Source organism: Lathamus discolor, chromosome Z, assembly GCF_037157495.1.
Source record: "Lathamus discolor isolate bLatDis1 chromosome Z, bLatDis1.hap1, whole genome shotgun sequence".
In the NCBI taxonomy this organism is placed as follows: Eukaryota; Metazoa; Chordata; class Aves; order Psittaciformes; family Psittacidae; genus Lathamus; species Lathamus discolor.
In genome coordinates this window covers 78,345,077-78,363,450 of record NC_088909.1, presented here as the reverse complement: position 1 = coordinate 78,363,450, position 18,374 = coordinate 78,345,077, and the positions used below count along the sequence as shown (strand labels likewise).

Sequence of the window (18,374 nt, the reverse complement as noted above, 5' to 3'; positions counted from 1 at the left end):
AGCTTTACTGGATGAGATGGTCTTCCATTTTTGCCTGCTAATATCCTTAGGAGAAGCTCTGCAACTTCAGTGGAACTACTTTATTGAGGGAAGAGGAAGAGGAATTGTTAAAATGGCCTTGTTTCTTTAACTTTGAATGTGAAAGCCTTATTTAGTCAGAAAAAGTCATTTCATAATTTCCAGTATATAAATCACAGGTTATGACACATCTCAGGAAATACTGACATTTTCAAGTTGAGGTAAAGGTCTTGCAGTACTATATGATCCAGCAGAAATTCTAGCATACCTGCCATCTCAGGTAACCCCTTCCCATGAAAAATGCAAGTTTACTTTTAAAAATGATTGACAGAAGCATCCTTCTTCCAATACTATTTTCCTGATAACTTGCCTGCAGTTTCAATAAACCTTATTTTATTTATGTGTAGCTATAGAGCAAAGCAAAAGTGAGCAATCTGTGTTAACAGTAGTAACAACTTCTTTACAAAGCACTGGAACTATCTATCATGTTCAGTGAATATAAACGTCAGATTTATATACAAATATCTGAAATTATATTTTCCAGTTCAAATGAAAAGATGACACTGGCTTCTCATACTCATTTTAATTATTTTAGAATCTAATGAATTAAAAAGCACTTTCCATAAATCTTATGGAATACATATAATTCCATTCTGGAAAACTATCTTTTTCAGATTTTCACATCTAGACACGGAAGATGATTAAGTGTGCTCCGGTAACTTGCTTTTCACAAAAAAAGATCACATGTAGCATTTGGATTCATATGTGAACCCAAACCTGAATATTTGTCTTTGTGCTGAGGTGTTTAGATATAGGAAACAGAAGGTCGGTTCTGATTTATCTTCAAAGCCCCCACTTACTATATAAGTGATATCTAGCTCCTCTCTTTTGATAAAAGCAGTGTTATTTTCTTCTACCACGAAGGAAAAATAAATTCAAAACAATTCAAAGCTGGCTTTGTAAACTGAGGAACTGGCTTATTTTGTGAAAAGATTGACTAATGATGGCACTTACAAGGAAAAAGAAAAAACAAAAATACTCAAATATGACCAAAAACAAGCTAAGGCATGTAAGACTTAGCCAGGATCCACAGATGATGTAAATTATGGATCAGTTTACATCAGCTGAAGATGAGGCTGCTGGTTTCCAAACCTTCATAAGGTTAAGATGATGAAGGCTACCACAGTTGCACCTTCATTTCAGATGCTCATATGCCCACTGCCAAATTCACTTGACTGCTCCAATATTCAGCTTACAAATACCTGTACCGTGGTGTCATCACGCCAGAGGTGACACACATGTAACAGTAATAACATTAAGTTACTTCCCATGCAACTTAGGCAAAGTTGACAAAGTCTAATTTTTCTAGGGCTCTACATGTCTCGAATAAAAATCTTAGTGAACTACAGTAGCTCTCAAAGTACATAATAGTTTAAAGAATTTGTACATCTTGGGTATTCACTAAAGTAGCTCCCAGAGAACTGATGACTGACTGTATAGCGAGCATTAGGTGAATCAGAATCAGCACATCAGCTTTCATCACCACTCAAGCACGAATACGACTGGCTATATTTTCATAACTTTCTACAGTCAGGCTATAGGCCACAGCTAAACTTCATGTGGCTGCATAGAGACCTGTTCCCAGCATCAAGAACTAACATTAAACACAAGGAAAATTGTGCAGACTACATGCAAATGTCTAGCCTATTAATTAACTCTCTGCAGGGGGTTTAGTATGCAGGCAATCAGAGGTTCACACCCCAACTTCTTCCTCATTAATTGGCTTAGGTAGACAAGCCCTTTCTGCACAAAGCCAGAGAAAGAGAGATGCTGTGCATTTGGATAAATTCCAAGGTCAAATTTTTCTACACAGTAGGGGAGCAAGAATATAAAAATAAAGACTATAAAAGGGATTGCATACCTCCAAACCGTTCAGCAAGATTTCCATCAGGAAACCCAAGGGAACATCTGGGTGCAAAGAAGGGAAATTATGCTCAGCTGTGTAGCTCTTGTAGTATGCTGAACAAAATTCGTAAGTGCTGGCTACACAGGAGGCTCACAAAAGGCCTACATCATGTTCACCATTATAAGGGGAAGTTTTATAATGCCAAGCAACTCCAGTCAGTATGTCTGCTCTTTTCTACTGGGTGATTGTCTAAGGAGCAGGATTTCTCTCTTCTAAGCTTATTATGAATTTGATGGTTTTGCTAAATATTCATAGCTAAAACCCGGATGCTTCTTCTTTGATCTGGGAGTTATTTTCAGATAAAATCTCAAGAGTTTTTTTATTAGCTCTGTTTTATCTTCTGATGCGGTAACAGTGAATTTGTGCCTTGTGTCCCAGTAGATATGTTCAAAGAGAAAAGGTTTAAGCTTGGAAAGATGAAGGATACAGAATAAGCTAGGAAAGGAGAGAAAACGGGCTCAAATGGTGAACAAAATGAAAGCTAGAAAGAGTTTTATTTAGGATTATAAATTATACCTGTATATATATATATATAATATATACAGAATTAGTATATTTATATATATATATATTATAGAAGCGTACTAAAAGCCTTGGTCCCACTCTGAAGCAAGCTATTGCATGTTTGGTTATACAAGCCACAGATGGAAAGACTGTGCTGTGCTCCATGACAGGCCGGCAAGAAAAAACACACAAAAAAGACTATTGGCCTGTCAGAATTGGGTGCACTCTCACATATTGACTTGCATATAGAGAAGCAGAAGGAGTAGGTAACCCATATTCTGCCCCATGTCAGTTACCCTGTGGTTGAACCATTTCCCAGAAAACTTGCTAAAGTTCTCTGGTTTCAGCTAAGATGCTACTTGACCAGATGTCCTCACTCCACTGAAAGCCATCCTTACTAACAGATCAGAAAAAGGGTAAGAATGAATAAGAGAAGTTCTGCTCAGTTGAAATCGTCCTTGCAAGCAATAGACAGTTTTGTTCATTTCAGGGGCTATTTTTCTCTCTTTCTTTTTTGATTACCCTTCGTAGCACCTGCTCAGAATTTAGCATTTTAGTATACTCCAATATGATCACTGTCTTTTCATCTGATTATCAAAATAAATAGTTAATCTGAAATCTTTAAGTTTAAGGTTTGAGTGTTTAATTTTCTAAATAATTTACTTTTGTCACTTACTTTGGTCTGATCTTAAAAAAGATATTTGAAGATTTTTAGGAGGTTTTTTAAATGTCTGTTAAATGTGAACTTTCCCAGTGTTCTTTGTCTGTTTTCAAGCAAGTCTTTCTTCACACATAATTATTAAAAAAAAAAAAGCCCATAAAAAAAAAGCCCACAAAAAAAAAAAAAAAACAACCCACAACACAGTTGTTCTGTTTTGAATTCAAGTATTTGTCTCTGACCTTTGCAAAACTTGCAAAATCACAAGGAGATAAGCATGAAAGAAATCATGTGCTATTCAAGTACTTAAAGTCCAGAGAAATGCACTGAAGTAGAAAGGGGATTAACAGAAGAAGGAGGGTGAGGCCAAGCCATAGTGTTGGTGGAAGAAGGATTAGTAAGCAGACTGAACCAGGAGAGAAATTAGCAGTGTTTATTGGAGTTAGACACAGCTGTAGATAGAACAGAATCTCAGCAGAGGAGAGACACCAGAAAGAGAGAACAGGTACAATACATGAAGTATTGTAGCTTCACTTTCTGGGTGGAACTGCTGTTAGAGAAGATGGGAACACAGAGGGGAACTGCTGAGTAGAGAACATGATACAATAGTTAAACACAGAAAAGGAAGGCATGGGAGTGGGGGAAGGGGTTGAAAGTAAAGGTTCAAAAAGCTGGTGCCTTAGACAAGTTTTAGCTTTTTGTGGTAATGAATTAAATCTGGCTGGCATATATACAAAGCAAGTGAACATTTGGGAAGCACTTAGAAATCAATGAGCTCTAGACGGTTACTCTCTTTTGTGCAGATAATGAGAGAAGAATATTAGTGTCTGCAGCCAGATTTGTTCACTTTTCCAGTTAAGAGTGTTGAAGTGCAGGGTTTCAAGGCATTTCTGGGGATGGAAGGGGCAACCCGGAGGTTTGTATCACTTGTTTTAATTCTTCTCTCTCTCCACTCATTCTCTCTCTCTCCAAATCCTATACCCCCACCCCCCCCCACCCCCCGCCTTTTCTCTCTCTCTGTAGTGCGAGCTGGGTATCCCATCGCAGGACTGGGGACGGCAGCGTGCACAGCCGGACAGCTCTCAGGCGGAGCCGGCTCTGCTGGACCTGCTACCATGCAGCTCTCTGGGCTGCTGCTCCTCTCCCTGCCACCACTGCTTAGCCTGCTTGGCCAAGCTGGAGCTCAGTTCCCACGCCAGTGTGCTACAGTTGAGTCCCTGCGGAGCGGCATGTGTTGCCCAGACTATTTCCCTGTGTTTGGGCCAGGTACTGACCGGTGTGGCGTGTCAACGGGCCGGGGCCGGTGCGTCCAGGTGACTGTCGACTCACGACCCCATGGCCCACAGTACATCCATGATGGGAGAGATGACCGTGAGCAATGGCCAATACGCTTCTTCAACCAAACCTGCCAGTGCAACGGCAACTTCTCTGGTTACAACTGTGGGTCGTGTCGCCCTGGCTGGACCGGGCCCACCTGTACCCAGCGAATCAATATAGGTAAGAGCATCAGAAATATGAGATTAAAATTGCCTACTGGCAGTGCTTGCTTCTGAATGCACATGATGTATTTCTTTTCTTTAAAATAATAATAATAAAAAAAATGCCCCTTATATTTATTCAGCAAACGTACATTGCCTTAAGGGTCATTTAGGCAGCTGCTAGATGAATTGTTGAAACCTACATTTACTGCCTGATAAAAGGAAGACACAAAACCTTTACTGCAGTGCAGGACTAGGACCAAGTCTGTTAAAGAACAGGACACTTAAGTTGAAAAAATTGTATTCTTTGGAATTATTCAAGAGTAAAACAATGTATATTGTGTGTATGTACATGTGTGTATATGTGTTCGTGAGCATGTCTGGGAATAATACATCTCTAGATATCATGTTTAATACCTTGTGACTACTTTAATTCTTTTGATTCAAAATCCCTTTATGCATTTCTAAACGATGTGCTTGGCCTTGTAAATTTTTACTTAAATGCTGCTGTCCATGTCATTAAAACCTTAGCTCCTGACTAACAGCTATTCAGATGAATCAGCACAGGGGCTGGTGGCCATTTCTGAGAGTTCTTCAGTTTTGGTTTAGTCCAGAATGTCAGTAAACAGATGTCTAAATTTTTTTAAATGGTTATGAAATTCTTGTGGGACTGGAAAATACTGAATATTTTCGGCAAATTGGAAAAGACAAGCAGGCTTGGGGACTGGTTGTTGTTCTCAAGTCAAAATTGTCTGAATGGACAAGATTTCAGTCTTTATTAGTGAAAGTTTAAAGGTGTTATTGAAATCCTGTAAATTCCATAATCCCCCAGATGAGTGATAGGTCCTGTTGACATGAGAAATAACAGACACCTCACACAAATGTACAGTGTCTCTTGCAGAAACTGAAATAAGCACCACCACTATTTTCAGAAGATAGGAAAAACTCCATGAATGTGAGTGCTTGTTCAAGCAAGGATTAACAAAGGACTGTTTATCTATCCAAAACCTGAACAATAAGATTCCTTAAAAACAACTTATTGACAGCTGTGGCAAAGACCTTAGGATTTTATTCATCCTTTGAGCTCCAAGAAGCAAACTAGAAAAGTATGACTCATGAAATGGATTTGCTAAGCCAGATTGCACCCTCTGATGTGCTGGCCCATCCTCATTAACAGCGCTGTTAACTCAGAAAAATAACCAAGGAATAAATGTTAATATACACAAACTTAGCAAAGTAAAGCTGGAGATAGGCAAAAAGCAGCATTAGCTGATTTTCTAGGGCATACAAGAGCACTTTTAACTTTTCTTGCTTATTAAATCCTTTACTACTCAGTCAAATGTAAAGAATATCAAATTTATCATGCATGACAACATGAGTGTCCTGGGTTCAGCTTTTTCTACTTCTTAGTAGCTGGTGTAAGTGCTGTGGTTTTGACTTTTGTTTGGCAACAGTGCGGATAGCACAGTGGTGGTTTTAGTTGTTGCTAAGTAATGCTTACTCCAATTGATGACTTTTCAGTTTCTCATGCTCTGACAGTGAGGAAGGGCACAAGAAGCCAGGAGGAAGTAGAGACAGGTCACATGACCCAAACTAGCCAAAGGGATATTCCATACCACAGCACATCATGCCCAGTATATAAAATGGGCAGTCACCCAGAAAGAGCCACCGCTTGGGTTGGGTTGGGTATCTGTCAGCGAGTGCTGAGCAACTGTATTGTGCGTCACTTGTATTTATTGTTTTCTTTTCCTTTTTCCCTTTTGGTTTTATATTCTCTCCCCTTGTTATCCCCCTTATCATTATTACTATTGGGGTAGCAGTAGTGATTTGTGTTATACTTTATTTACTGGACTGTTCTTATCTCAACCCATGGGAGTTACATTCTTTTGCTTCTCCTCCCCATCCCTCCGGGTGCAGGGGGAAGAAGGCGGCATGGAAGTGAGCTAGCGGCTGCATGATTCTGAGTTAGTGGCTGGGCTTAAACCATGAAAGTCCTAAACAGGGGAAAATAGCTTCTTATTATGCTTTGAGTTTCCACATAGAAGTCACTTCTTTTGCCCATCCATGGAACTGGACTCAGCTACTCAGACTTCAGAAATAATTACTGGATTACTGTTGGCATATCCACATAAAATAGCTGCAAAGTGTAATTTGGTGCCATTGTTGTATCTTCTAAATTCATGCCTAAATTTAATAATAGTCAATTTCTTTTATTGTGGTTCAGGCACATATTTTGAAAAATGAAAAGGTTAAGGTGCCTACGTAAACCAAAATTAGATGAATATTTTTAGTGCTGTGCTTAAAATCAGCAACAAAAACCCTTCAGTGACCAGGGCTAGCCTATCAGCTCAGTAGTTCTACAAAACAGAAAAACATGTATCAGGATACAGAGTCCCTGGATGAGATTCATGGTTCATAAAAGTACTTCTATAAACTCCAATGAAGTCAAAATATCCCCCACTGATTTAATTTCATATAGTGAAATGCAATTCGGTTTTATTCTTCATATCGACTCATGCTGAAAACTTGTTGCTTCTTGTATCGACACAGTCTATCACTCATTAGGACAACTACAGATATTACAGTATTTTTTGAATGAAAATGAGTGTATGTTGAAGAATAGCTGTGAGTTTTACTTCTGTCTTAGTCTAAACTTATTCAAAAATCTCCTCAGTCCAGATGAAAGAGTGGTGGATTGGAAGCAAAGTGATGTGAATCCTGTTCCTCTTGATGATATACTGGTATTTCAACAAGTCAATTTTCCTCCTTGTTTCACTGTCTGTCCAGACAATGATATTTTTAAATGGTTTTGAGATATACTGCTAATAAGGACTAATGTATGGCTATTGTTTATAATGTCAGGTAATGACACTAAAGACAGATGTTGTACTGCGTAAAATTCACAACTTATAATTCACTGATGAATCTGCCATTTTTCCTGCAAAGGTTTAAGCATAAACAACATACTTCACCAAACTGTCATGTAGCAGAGCTTCTGATTATTATAAGTTGCCATATAGTATTCTTTTCTTGCAAGGTATTACCACAGGAAACCTTCACTATATTAGATGAAGTTCTAAAAGGTTTTGCATGACAAAACCTGTCTTTGTTATTTCTCTCACAGGATGGAAAAATAATCTGTAAAAAAGCTTCTAAAAGCACTAACCCCACAAATTTTGGGGGTTAATTTTTATTTCGCTCATCCTTTCTGATAATAAATAACATTTTCTATTTATGCTCAATATTCTCTGAATTGCTTTAATAAAAAATGGATGAAAGCTTGAAGAAAAGAGGACTTACCTGGAATTATTAGAAGCAAAAGTAATTAGCCCTGTGAGATCAGACTTAAATGTTTGTTACTTTAGTAACCTGCTTCTTCTATATCCTTACAGTCAGGAGGAATCTTTTGGATCTGAGTGCAGAAGAAAGGAGGCGTTTTGTCAATGCTTTACACCAAGCCAAGGTGACAATCCATCCTGACATTGTTATTGCCACACGAAGACGTGAGGAAATATTTGGACCAGACGGCAACACACCACAGTTCGAGAACATCTCCATTTATAACTACTTTGTGTGGTCTCATTATTATTCTGTCAGGAAGACTTTCCTTGGTGTAGGGCAGCAGAGTTTTGGAGGAGTTGATTTCTCTCATGAGGGACCAGCTTTTGTCACGTGGCATAGATACCATTTACTGCAGCTTGAAAGAGACATGCAGGTAAATTTCATGTTAATGTTAAACCATGTGTTCATGCTGTTTTGTACAGTTAAAGAACTTCTCACGTTCCAATAGGCAAAAATTATAGCAGTTCTTTCTATGCATTGAAATAATTCAGCTTCAATTTCTCTAACTATCTTGGTATACTAAACTGTACATTTAGGTTTTAGACTGTCATTGTTATAGAGATACTAAAAATATTTCAGAGTAATGAAAAATGTAAAAGTTACATTAAAATCTCCTGTAAAAATAGATACAAATTCCAAAAATATCCGTAAAAGGCATTTTATTGGACCAAGTATTGTTTACTGCCAGTGTTATTTTTAATATCAAGGCCCTGCTTTTGACTAAGTTAGGCTAATCAAAGCAGCAGAATTTTTAAAGAAAAGTACTACAGAGATGTCTTGGGGATTCAAAATCACATTTTATTTGTATAATTAGTGTAACTGGTTAGAAAAATCAGTGTTTCGTTATACTCTGTTCCACACACCAGTGATTCTCTTGTTTCCTTTTCCTTGTGCAGACCTATCTATAAACGGAAAACAATATTTTATGAACCGTCATCCTTCTTAAGAAGAGAGCATTAAGTTTGCAAGGTCATATTTAAACAGTCTTTGAAATCACTTCAAGTGTTTCCACTAGCTTCAATGGCTCTGCCTCAGGCTGAGCCACAAACTCCCTTCAAAACTCATATTTGACATTAGTGGCATTTTATTATGTTTCATTAAGTCCTAAGGAGCTCTAGATCTCTGCGATTTAATATATTTTCCTATTTATACAGGTAAACTTGATCATTAGTTAAGCTACTCTGGCTGACCAACACATCTTGGCATACAAATACTGGGAGCCAGGATATTGAACATAGCCAGGATTCCAGAACTGTTTAACTCCAACCAATACTAGAAACAAACAATGACAATTTGAAGGGCTAGTAGCCCTTTTCCTTATTTTTCCATTTTCTCATTTTTTCCATAGTTGTCTTAGATATTCTGTGTGCTATAAGCACTGCTGCTGTCGACAGGCCTTTCGATATGTTGGAAAATGGGTATCAGTATTAACTGATGTTTCTTACTATCACGATACGGTTTCATGGAAGAATTACTGTCCTATTAATGAGGGAGACCCATAACTCAATGCAGTAGTCTAACTACCTGTTCTTTGAAAAACAGGCATCAATGTGAAAACCTACCTAAAGCTTTTAAATAGAATTCACAGGTTTTCCATAGATTTCCTCTCCTCCATAGAGGCAGTACTCTGACTCTTACTAAGATGTATTTTTAGCATCTGTCTAGCAGCGATTATTATAGCTGTCTGGGTCACACATATATTAAATGTCACATTTATGTGGTTTAGAACATGCTTCAGGACCCCACTTTTGGACTGCCCTACTGGAATTTTGCAACAGGACAAAACACCTGTGATATCTGCTCAGATGACTTAATGGGAGCTAGAAGCAATTTTGATGTCTCTCTTATTAGCCAGAACTCAATCTTCTCTCAGTGGCGAGTGATATGTGAAAATGTAGAAGACTATGAAACTTTGGGAACCATCTGTAACAGTAAGTACGACTACTGGCAGATATTTGGAAAGAAAATCCTTTTCATCATAAATAACTATAATAATTTACCTTACAATGGCTTTTCTCAGGAAAAAAAAAAAAAAAAAAGTATTAAAGTGGTTTTGAATATTCTAGACCCAAGTTTCATCCGTCTTCTGAGATAGTACATACCTATCATCTATCTTTCACTGAGGCTCCAAGCAGTTCAAAATGCAATCAGGAGCTTGTAGCAGAAGAAGACCTAAATGCTTTGACTCCCCTTTTTATATAGCATCTATTCATCTCCTCTGCCATAAATAATTAAATCTGGCAGTGTCATTTCTTAACTGAAGCCTGGGTTTTCTTCTGACAGCTCCATTTATCACTTTCATGGCATTCTACTCCTAAAAAGAGAAGAACTAATGAATCCCCATGTTAACTATGTGGAGCATATTTTCAATGTGAAGAATACTGAATCCTAAAATGTTTACTTCAGCTACAACTAAAAAATTGCAACAAGACTATTGTATATTCATCACCTGCAAGCCACAACTCAGCATCTTCATGGAAATGGGGGGGGGGGGGGGGGGGATGATAGGGAAAACACCCCGATATTTGGTTAGTTACCTAACGAATTAGCTGTAGTCCTTTCCTCAGCTACTGTCTCAGGACATCCTTAAAACTTTTTTTCTGAGTCTCATCAAGAAATCACATTGAAAAACTATAGAAAGATTTCACAGAGCACTTAGAGAACCACAGATTTCAGTGAGAGGCTTACAGATGTTTTGGGGTTTTTTAAATCCTAGTGCAAAGGATCCAGCATGCAGGACCCCATGAAGATTCAGATTCTTTGCCTGAGGAACTGACCTATTCATACACTATAAACACCATTGGGGTGTGTGGGGGATTTTCTTTTTCTTCTTCCCGGTTCAGCCACTAGAAGGATGCATTCTGCATCAGTTTTGCACCAGTAGTTTTCTCTCTTCTCTCCACCCCAGGCACTGAGGGTGGTCCCATCCGAAGAAATCCTGCTGGAAACGTTGCACGGCCTATGGTACAGCGTCTCCCAGAGCCTGAGGATGTTGCTCAGTGTTTGGAAGTTGGTGTATTTGACACACCTCCTTTCTATTCTAATTCAACAGACAGTTTCCGTAACACAGTAGAAGGTAAACATAGCAAATAAAAGGAACTAGAACAATGACAAATAAATCAAGGAAGTAGGCTTGCCGTTTTCCTTGTTGGAAGTATGAGTTTGGAAACAGTCTACTGGATAGTAAGAACACGTTCTTAAAATTAAGTATTAGCTTAGTATTAAGTGGAAATAACCTCTGGGTAACTTACTTCATAACTTACTCAGTTCTTTAAATGCATAAAAGCCTGAATAGCTTGTCATTGGTGTACTATGTAGTTGAGATCAGGTCCTTTCAACCTAGTAATAAGTTCCCATTGCTGAAAACAGACAGCCTTTGTCTGCAGATTGATGCAGATGCATCCTTAAATGAGGCAAACAAGTGCTCAGAGCAGTTACCCTTGTATCTCTGGGTCTTTTGAAGAGGCATAACTCCTAAAATGGGGAGGATCTGCTTCATTTTCTTTTTCTTGGAGAACAAAAACAAAAGTCTGAACCAACCATTTAAGTATCATACTCATAGAATCACAGAATGGTTTGTATGAGAAGGGACATTAAAGATGATCTGGTTCCAGCACCCCCGCCATGGGCAGGGACACCTTCCACTACACCAGGTTGCTAAAAGTCATATCCACACTTCAGGGATTTCTCGTATTTTCAAGTTTGGCCAAAGCTTGAAAACAGGAGACGTTTTCATGGCACTTCAGAACCTGACATCTGACATGAGGGTTGAGACTTGCTGGGTACCAACAAAGTTACATAGGGTATCTTCACTGAAAAAAAGCAAGTTTGTGAAGCTTTCTGAGAAGTGTTCACAGTAAACATGGAAATGACGTATGGAAATATAACAGCTGCCTTATTAGAAAACATTTAGAAAACACATGCAACTATTTCAATTATGTTGAAAGATATGTAGGTCCCAAATATATACCTTTGTTTTCATGCTACATCTCATATGGTGTTTTGGCCATTGCACTCCACATTCTCAGCATTCTTTTGCACAGGCTATTGAAATCTAAAAATTATGCATGCTAGGGACATTTCTCAAATTCTAGTACATAGAGAAATTGTTACTCATTTATGTTAAGCAAAGCAACACAACAACATAGTAGCCTTTCAGAGAGAAAAGTGTCCAGATGGTCTGCAAGTCTTCACTGGGATTTTTTGTGTTCTTTGTTTGCATATTCAGGGTACAGTGATCCTTCAGGGAAATATGACCCAGCAGTTCGAAGTCTTCACAACTTGGCTCATCTATTTTTGAATGGGACAGGAGGACAAACACATTTATCACCAAATGATCCTATTTTTGTCCTCCTGCACACGTTTACAGATGCTGTGTTTGATGAGTGGCTGAGAAGGTATTCTGCAGGTAAGATGCTGTCATGGACAGAGATGGTATGGGTGGCTGTCAGTCTTTGTACACACATAAGCTCAGCTGTTTCTTGTGGGGCAGAAAGATGCCCCTAAAATTAGAAGAGAGGACTGAAATTTTAACTAGTTAGTGTAGTTAACAAAGACAGTAATAACAAGCAATTTCCCTTCCTCACCCACTGACACACATTTTCAAATCACTGTCTCTAAAGACACTTGGCCAGAAATAAGAGGTACAATTCAAAAAATCAAAATGTGCAGATATATCATCTCTATAGAGCAAAGACAGCATAACAATGGAAGGTCCAGTTACTTCATGGACATTCTGTTACTGTAAATAATGGAAAATTGAGTAAATACCTATGTTTTTGCGAAACAAGATCAGACATCATGCACACCCCAAGAATTAATTTTGACAACTTTTGTTATTTACTGCCATCATTTCATAACCATTTCCATATCCTTTCAAATGATGTTTACTGTTGCTGCCCTTACTTCTTTAACTCCAAAAAAGGAGAGTGAAAGGGAATAAGTGAGGAAGTGAAAGAGAGGGAAGGAGGAAGGAAACACAGAACCACAAAATCACACAGAATCACAGAATGGTTGAGGCTTGAAGGGACCACTGGAGGTCATACAGTCCAACCTCCCTGCTCAGGTGGGGTCACCTGGAGCACATTGCTCAGGATTGTGTCCAGATGGCTCTTGAATACCTCCAGTGAAGGAGACTCCATAATCTCTCTGAGAAACCTACTCCAGTGCTTGGGCACCCTCACAGTAAAGAAGCTCTTCCTCATGTTCAGGTGGAACTTCTGGTGGTTTAGTTTCCACCCATTGCCTCTTGCCCTGTTGCCTGCCACCACCAACATGACTCTGGCCCCATCCTCTTGACACCCTCTCTTCAGATATTTATATATATATTTCTCTGATTTCCTCTGAGCCTCTGAGCCTTCTATATATTTCTCTGATTTCCTCTGAGCCTGATTTCCTCTGTTCTCTAGGCTGAACAGGCCCAGATTCATCAGCCTCTCCTCATATGAGAGATACTTCAGACCCTTAATCATTCTAGTAGCCTTTCTCTGGACTTGCTCCAGTAACTCCATGTCTCTCTTGTCCTGGGGAGCCCAGAGCTGGACACAGTACTACAGGTGAGGCCTCACCAGAGCTGAGTAGAGAGGGAGGATTGCCTCCCTTGAGCTGCTGGCAATGCTCTTCCTGATTCAGCCCAGGATACCATTGGCCTTCTTGGCTAAAATAACTGGCTGGCTCATGGACAACTTGTTGCCCACTAGGTCCCTCTCCACAGAGCTACTTTCCAGTAGGTCAGCTCCAGCCTGTACTGTTGCATGGGGTTCCTCCTCTGCAGGTGCAGGACCCTGCACTTGTCTCCAATTTCAAAAGGCTCCTCTCTGCTCATCTCTCCAGCCTCCCCAGACCCTTCTGAATGACAGCACAGCACTCTGGGCTATCAGCAGCTACTCCTAGTTTCATATTATCAACAATCTTGCTCAGGAGGCACTCTATCCAAGTCACTGATGAATAAGTTAAAGAATACTGGACCCATCATTGATCCTTCAGGAACAACACTAGTTACAGATCTCAAACTAGACTCGGTATCAATGACCACAGCTCTCTGAGATCAGCCATTCAGCCAGTTTGCAATCCACCTCACCATAAGCCAGTTTGCAATCACCTTATCCAGCTTACCTATGAGGATGTCATGGAAGACAGTGTAAAAAGCCTTGCTTGAAGTCCAGGTAGACAACATTCACAGCTCTTTCCCTCATCAATCCAGCCAGTTGTCCCATATTAGAAGGCAAGCAGGTTGGTTAAGCATGATTTCCCTTTAGTTAATCCATGCTGACCACTCTTGATCACCTCCTTGTCTTTCACGTGCTTAGAGATGGCCTTCAGGATGAGCTGTTCCACCACCTTTCCAGGAATTGAGGGGATGCTGACTGGCATGTAGTTCCCAGAGTCCTCCTTCTTGCCCTTGTTGAAGACTGGGCTGACATTTGCTTTCTTCCAGTCCTCAGGCCCCTCTCCTGATTGTCATGCCCTTTCAAAGATGATCTGCATATTCTGATAACATTGTTATATTAGTCCCAAGTGCCTGTCCCTGCTTTCATCTCCTGTATATCTCCTGCTTGTATGAGAGTTTTGACAGGAGTTCCTTGTTCGTCCATCTGGGTCTCCTGTTTGATTTCTTTCACACGGATACGCACTGTTCTGGAGCCTCTGGCTGGAGGAAGTGGAGGAAGTGGTCTTTGAACTAGCTCTCTTGGACCTTTCTTCCCTCCAGGAACCGTTCCCATGGGATTCTTCCAAGAAGGTTCTGAAGAGGCCAAATTTAGCTCTTCTGAAATCCAGGGTTGTGATTTTATTTATTGCCCCACTTTCTGCTTGCATGATAACGAACTTCACAATCTCCTAGTCACAGAAGGAAGGAACTCCAAAGAAAAAATAAAAATTAAAAAAAAAAAAATAAGGGAGATTAGCATCAGGGAACTGGGGAGAGAATTCTCTGTAACCCTAATGTCTATGCATTAGTTTGCACAAAGCAGCTGTATTCCTTTTGGGACAACCCAGCCCCTCTTCCTTCTACAGAAGACGGCTTCTGTTGCACAACTGAGACTTCTTTGTATAGCTTCTATGACCTGCTTCATGTATTTTTCCCATGTCAGAGAGCAATTTTACCATAACATTGCAAAAAAATTTCCAGTAGAGTTCAAATCAGCTGCCCTCTTTCAACTGCGTGAAAGAGCTCTTCATCACTGTTACAATCAAAGCCAGATTGTAGCAAAAAGGTTTTCCAATATATACATATTTCTCCTTTTCCATGAAAGAAGAAAAGAAAAGCAAAACAGAGGCACAAAGTTTTACAATTTACTGGTGGTTTCTGTTAAAAACCAGGATTATCATTAGTGATCTTGCTTTTGGACAAAGCAGAACCATTCATTCTCTATCTGTCACACTGGAAAACCAATCCTTCTGCATTAACTTCAGATAGGAAAAAAAAAAAAAAACCAACAAAAAGAGGTACTCAAAACCCTGGTCCACTTTCTGAAAAAAAAGCCATGAAGTAGGGAAAATTATTTTGATTTTATTTACCAAAATGTGATTTGACTTTCCTTTTAGATATCTCAACTTACCCACTGGAGAATGCCCCTATTGGACATAACCGACAGTACAACATGGTGCCTTTCTGGCCTCCAGTTACCAACAATGAAATGTTTGTCACTGCACCAGAAAACCTTGGATACAGCTATGAAGTTGAGTGGCCAGGTAAGCTGTCCAACCTAGATGTTTCTTTTTTTCTCATCACGTCATTCTCCCTTGAAGTTTATGCATCATATTAACAAAGTTGTTTCAAATTTCACAAATAATACTTGATGCTTTTGTAAAGGTCTATTTCTCTTTACTTTCCTTTCTTTCCAAATCACTTATGTTTAGGATTTAGTACAGATAAATAGCTACTGATTATAGATTGTTCCTAAATGAAGCTCCCACCATCCACTTCAGTTTTTGGAGAAGTTCTCATTTGGATCTAAATCTTGCAGAAGGTCCTTATTCCTATAAATTATGTCTCCATTAAATCACTACAGAGAATGCAAATCCCTCATAAACCAGATGTCAGAAGAAATATCCAGGACTGTTTTTAAATTCTAACAAGAGAGACTGAAATTTTCTCACATTTTGGAAAAAAATATTATCAACCAAAATTTGAACTAGTTCTATTTCACAACTCATTAAATAATGACAAATATAGAGCTTTGGTCTGCTTGGTCTGATGTTTATACATATACTTCACATTTACTTTTAATAACTTTCTTTTTGCTTTCCTGCCTGTAGGTCGGGCTCTCCGTGTCACAGAGATGATAACTATTGCAATAGTGACTGCACTGGTTCTTGTTGCAATTATCTTTGCTGCTGCCGCGTGTATCATACGTGTCAAGAAAAATAAGGATGAGTTGCATCAGCCTCTTCTTACTGACCAGTATCAGCACTACTCAGATGATTATGATGGTATACCAACACCAAGCCAGTCTGTTGTTTGAAGCACTTTTCTGCATCTGACTGAAACTGTTTATTTTGCTGTATTTCATATATAGTGGTCATCCATTTGCTTTAAAATAAAGAGCATAAACTGCCTGCTGTCTTGATATGTTTGCTTCAGATATGTTTGCTTTGCAGCCTCTTTCGTCACACCTAGGCTTCAATAATTCTGTGCTGATTTTAATAGAATTCCACTAACTTTTTAGGGCTGCAAGCCTTTTTCATGTATATTTCTGTAAAACCTGGTAACATTTAGTTAACTTGGTGACAGCCAATGTCATCTGATCTAGCCATTGTACCCAGGTACTTTTGTGAAATAGTCAAGTCCAGAATGGGACAGAAGCAGAATCCAAAATACGAATAAACACCTTGGCTAGGAGAGTGGAAATGTGTTTCAAAATAGCCAGCATGCCAGTCAGGGAGCTACAAAGGAATTCTGAAGGCAACAGCATGTTTGGAATCAAACTTTATTCACAGAACATAGTTTTGTTCTTATTGTTGCTTTTAGGTAGATCTGTGAAAAAAGATTCACCACTGAGAAGGCACTCCAGCATTTGGACACTTTAGCTGTATGTTCAAACACAGCTGCTGCATTTGAAAGGACAGCTGGGATTTTTCACTCTCTTGATCCCTTCCTCTCTCCTACTCTCCCTGCGCCAAGGCATTCTCCCCAGCAATGAGACCTTGCTTCAATTCTCTCCTGTGAGAATTTAAACCCATACCTCTTGTACTTTGAGAGAAGGCCTTATGTATTATGTTGTAGAAGAGACTTGGAAAAATAGTCATATGCAACTGCTGTTGTATTTATTCAGCATAAACCAGCAGGAGAGTAACAAACTGACATTTATGTTTTTACAGCCTGAGGTAGGGCTTGAGGAATCTGGTTTCAAGACTCACATCCTCTCTATCATTATAATCGGGTACCAATAAATCGTCTCTTTGTCTTCCAATGATGGCTTATTGAATCTAATTTAGCAGTTATTAGCTGACATACAGAGATGTTTCTGAGTTCAGACTACTGAATCCCATATCATGTACTCAACCCTCTAATTGTCAGACTATAAGGTCAAGATGTTGCTTGTCTCTCTTTCCCTGACCCTAGCTTCAACAGACATGGCAAGTAATTCGGTTTCATAGAATCATAGAATCATAGAATAGTTAAGGTTGGAAAGGACCTCAAGATCATCTAGTTCCAACCCCCTGCCATGGGCAGGGACAACTCACACTAAACCATGTCATCCAAGGCTCTGTCCAACCTGGCCTTGAACACCGCCAGGGATGGAGCATTCACAGCTTTCTTGGGCAACCCATTCCAGTGCCTCACCACCCTCACAGTAAAGAACTTCTTCCTTATATCCAGTCTAAACTTTCCCTGTTTAAGTTTGAACCCATTACCCCGTGTCCTGTCACTACAGTCCCTAACGAATAGTCCCTCCCCAGCATTCTTATAGGCCCCCTTCAGATAATGGAAGGCTGCTATGAGGTCTCCACGCAGCCTTCTTCTTCTCCAGGCTGAACAGCCCCCAACTTTCTCAGCTTATCTTCATACGGGAGGTGCTCCAGTCCCATGATCATCCTTGTGGCCCTCCTCTGGACTTGTTCCAGCAGTTCCATGTCCTTTTTATGTTGAGGACAACAGAACTGTACACAATGCTCCAAGTGAGGTCTCACAAGAGCAGAGTTTCAACCTAATGCAGCTCTCTTAGACACAAGTTATCAGGCAAAAGTAAGGGTCATACCTTCTATGCACTGGGTTAAGCTCAGTGGTTTCAGTGAGTACCAGCTGTGCTCAAAGCACACTTACTCAGTTGCAAGGAGATAAGTAATTTATAGGTTGAGAATGATGTAAATAGGAAGACAAGTACTCTTGTCCAGGTGAGTGGAAGATGGGTTATAATGTTAACTCATTTTACCAAGCATGAGGCATGGACAACAACAAAAATTT

At 39.5% G+C, this 18,374-nt stretch overlaps 1 protein-coding gene across 1 annotated transcript; it reads left to right on the top strand.

Annotated features, from left to right (window-relative positions):
• The first annotated feature begins 3,554 nt into the window (after positions 1–3,554).
• On the top strand, positions 3,555–16,476 carry TYRP1 (tyrosinase related protein 1). Its single transcript, XM_065661980.1, has 8 exons — positions 3,555–3,651; positions 4,170–4,643; positions 8,017–8,339; positions 9,693–9,897; positions 10,875–11,042; positions 12,195–12,374; positions 15,512–15,658; positions 16,226–16,476. The coding sequence occupies exons 2-8, from the start codon at positions 4,262–4,264 to the stop codon at positions 16,429–16,431; spliced, it is 1,611 nt and encodes a 536-aa protein (XP_065518052.1). The 5' UTR covers positions 3,555–3,651; positions 4,170–4,261; the 3' UTR covers positions 16,432–16,476.
• Positions 16,477–18,374: the final 1,898 nt, after the last annotated feature.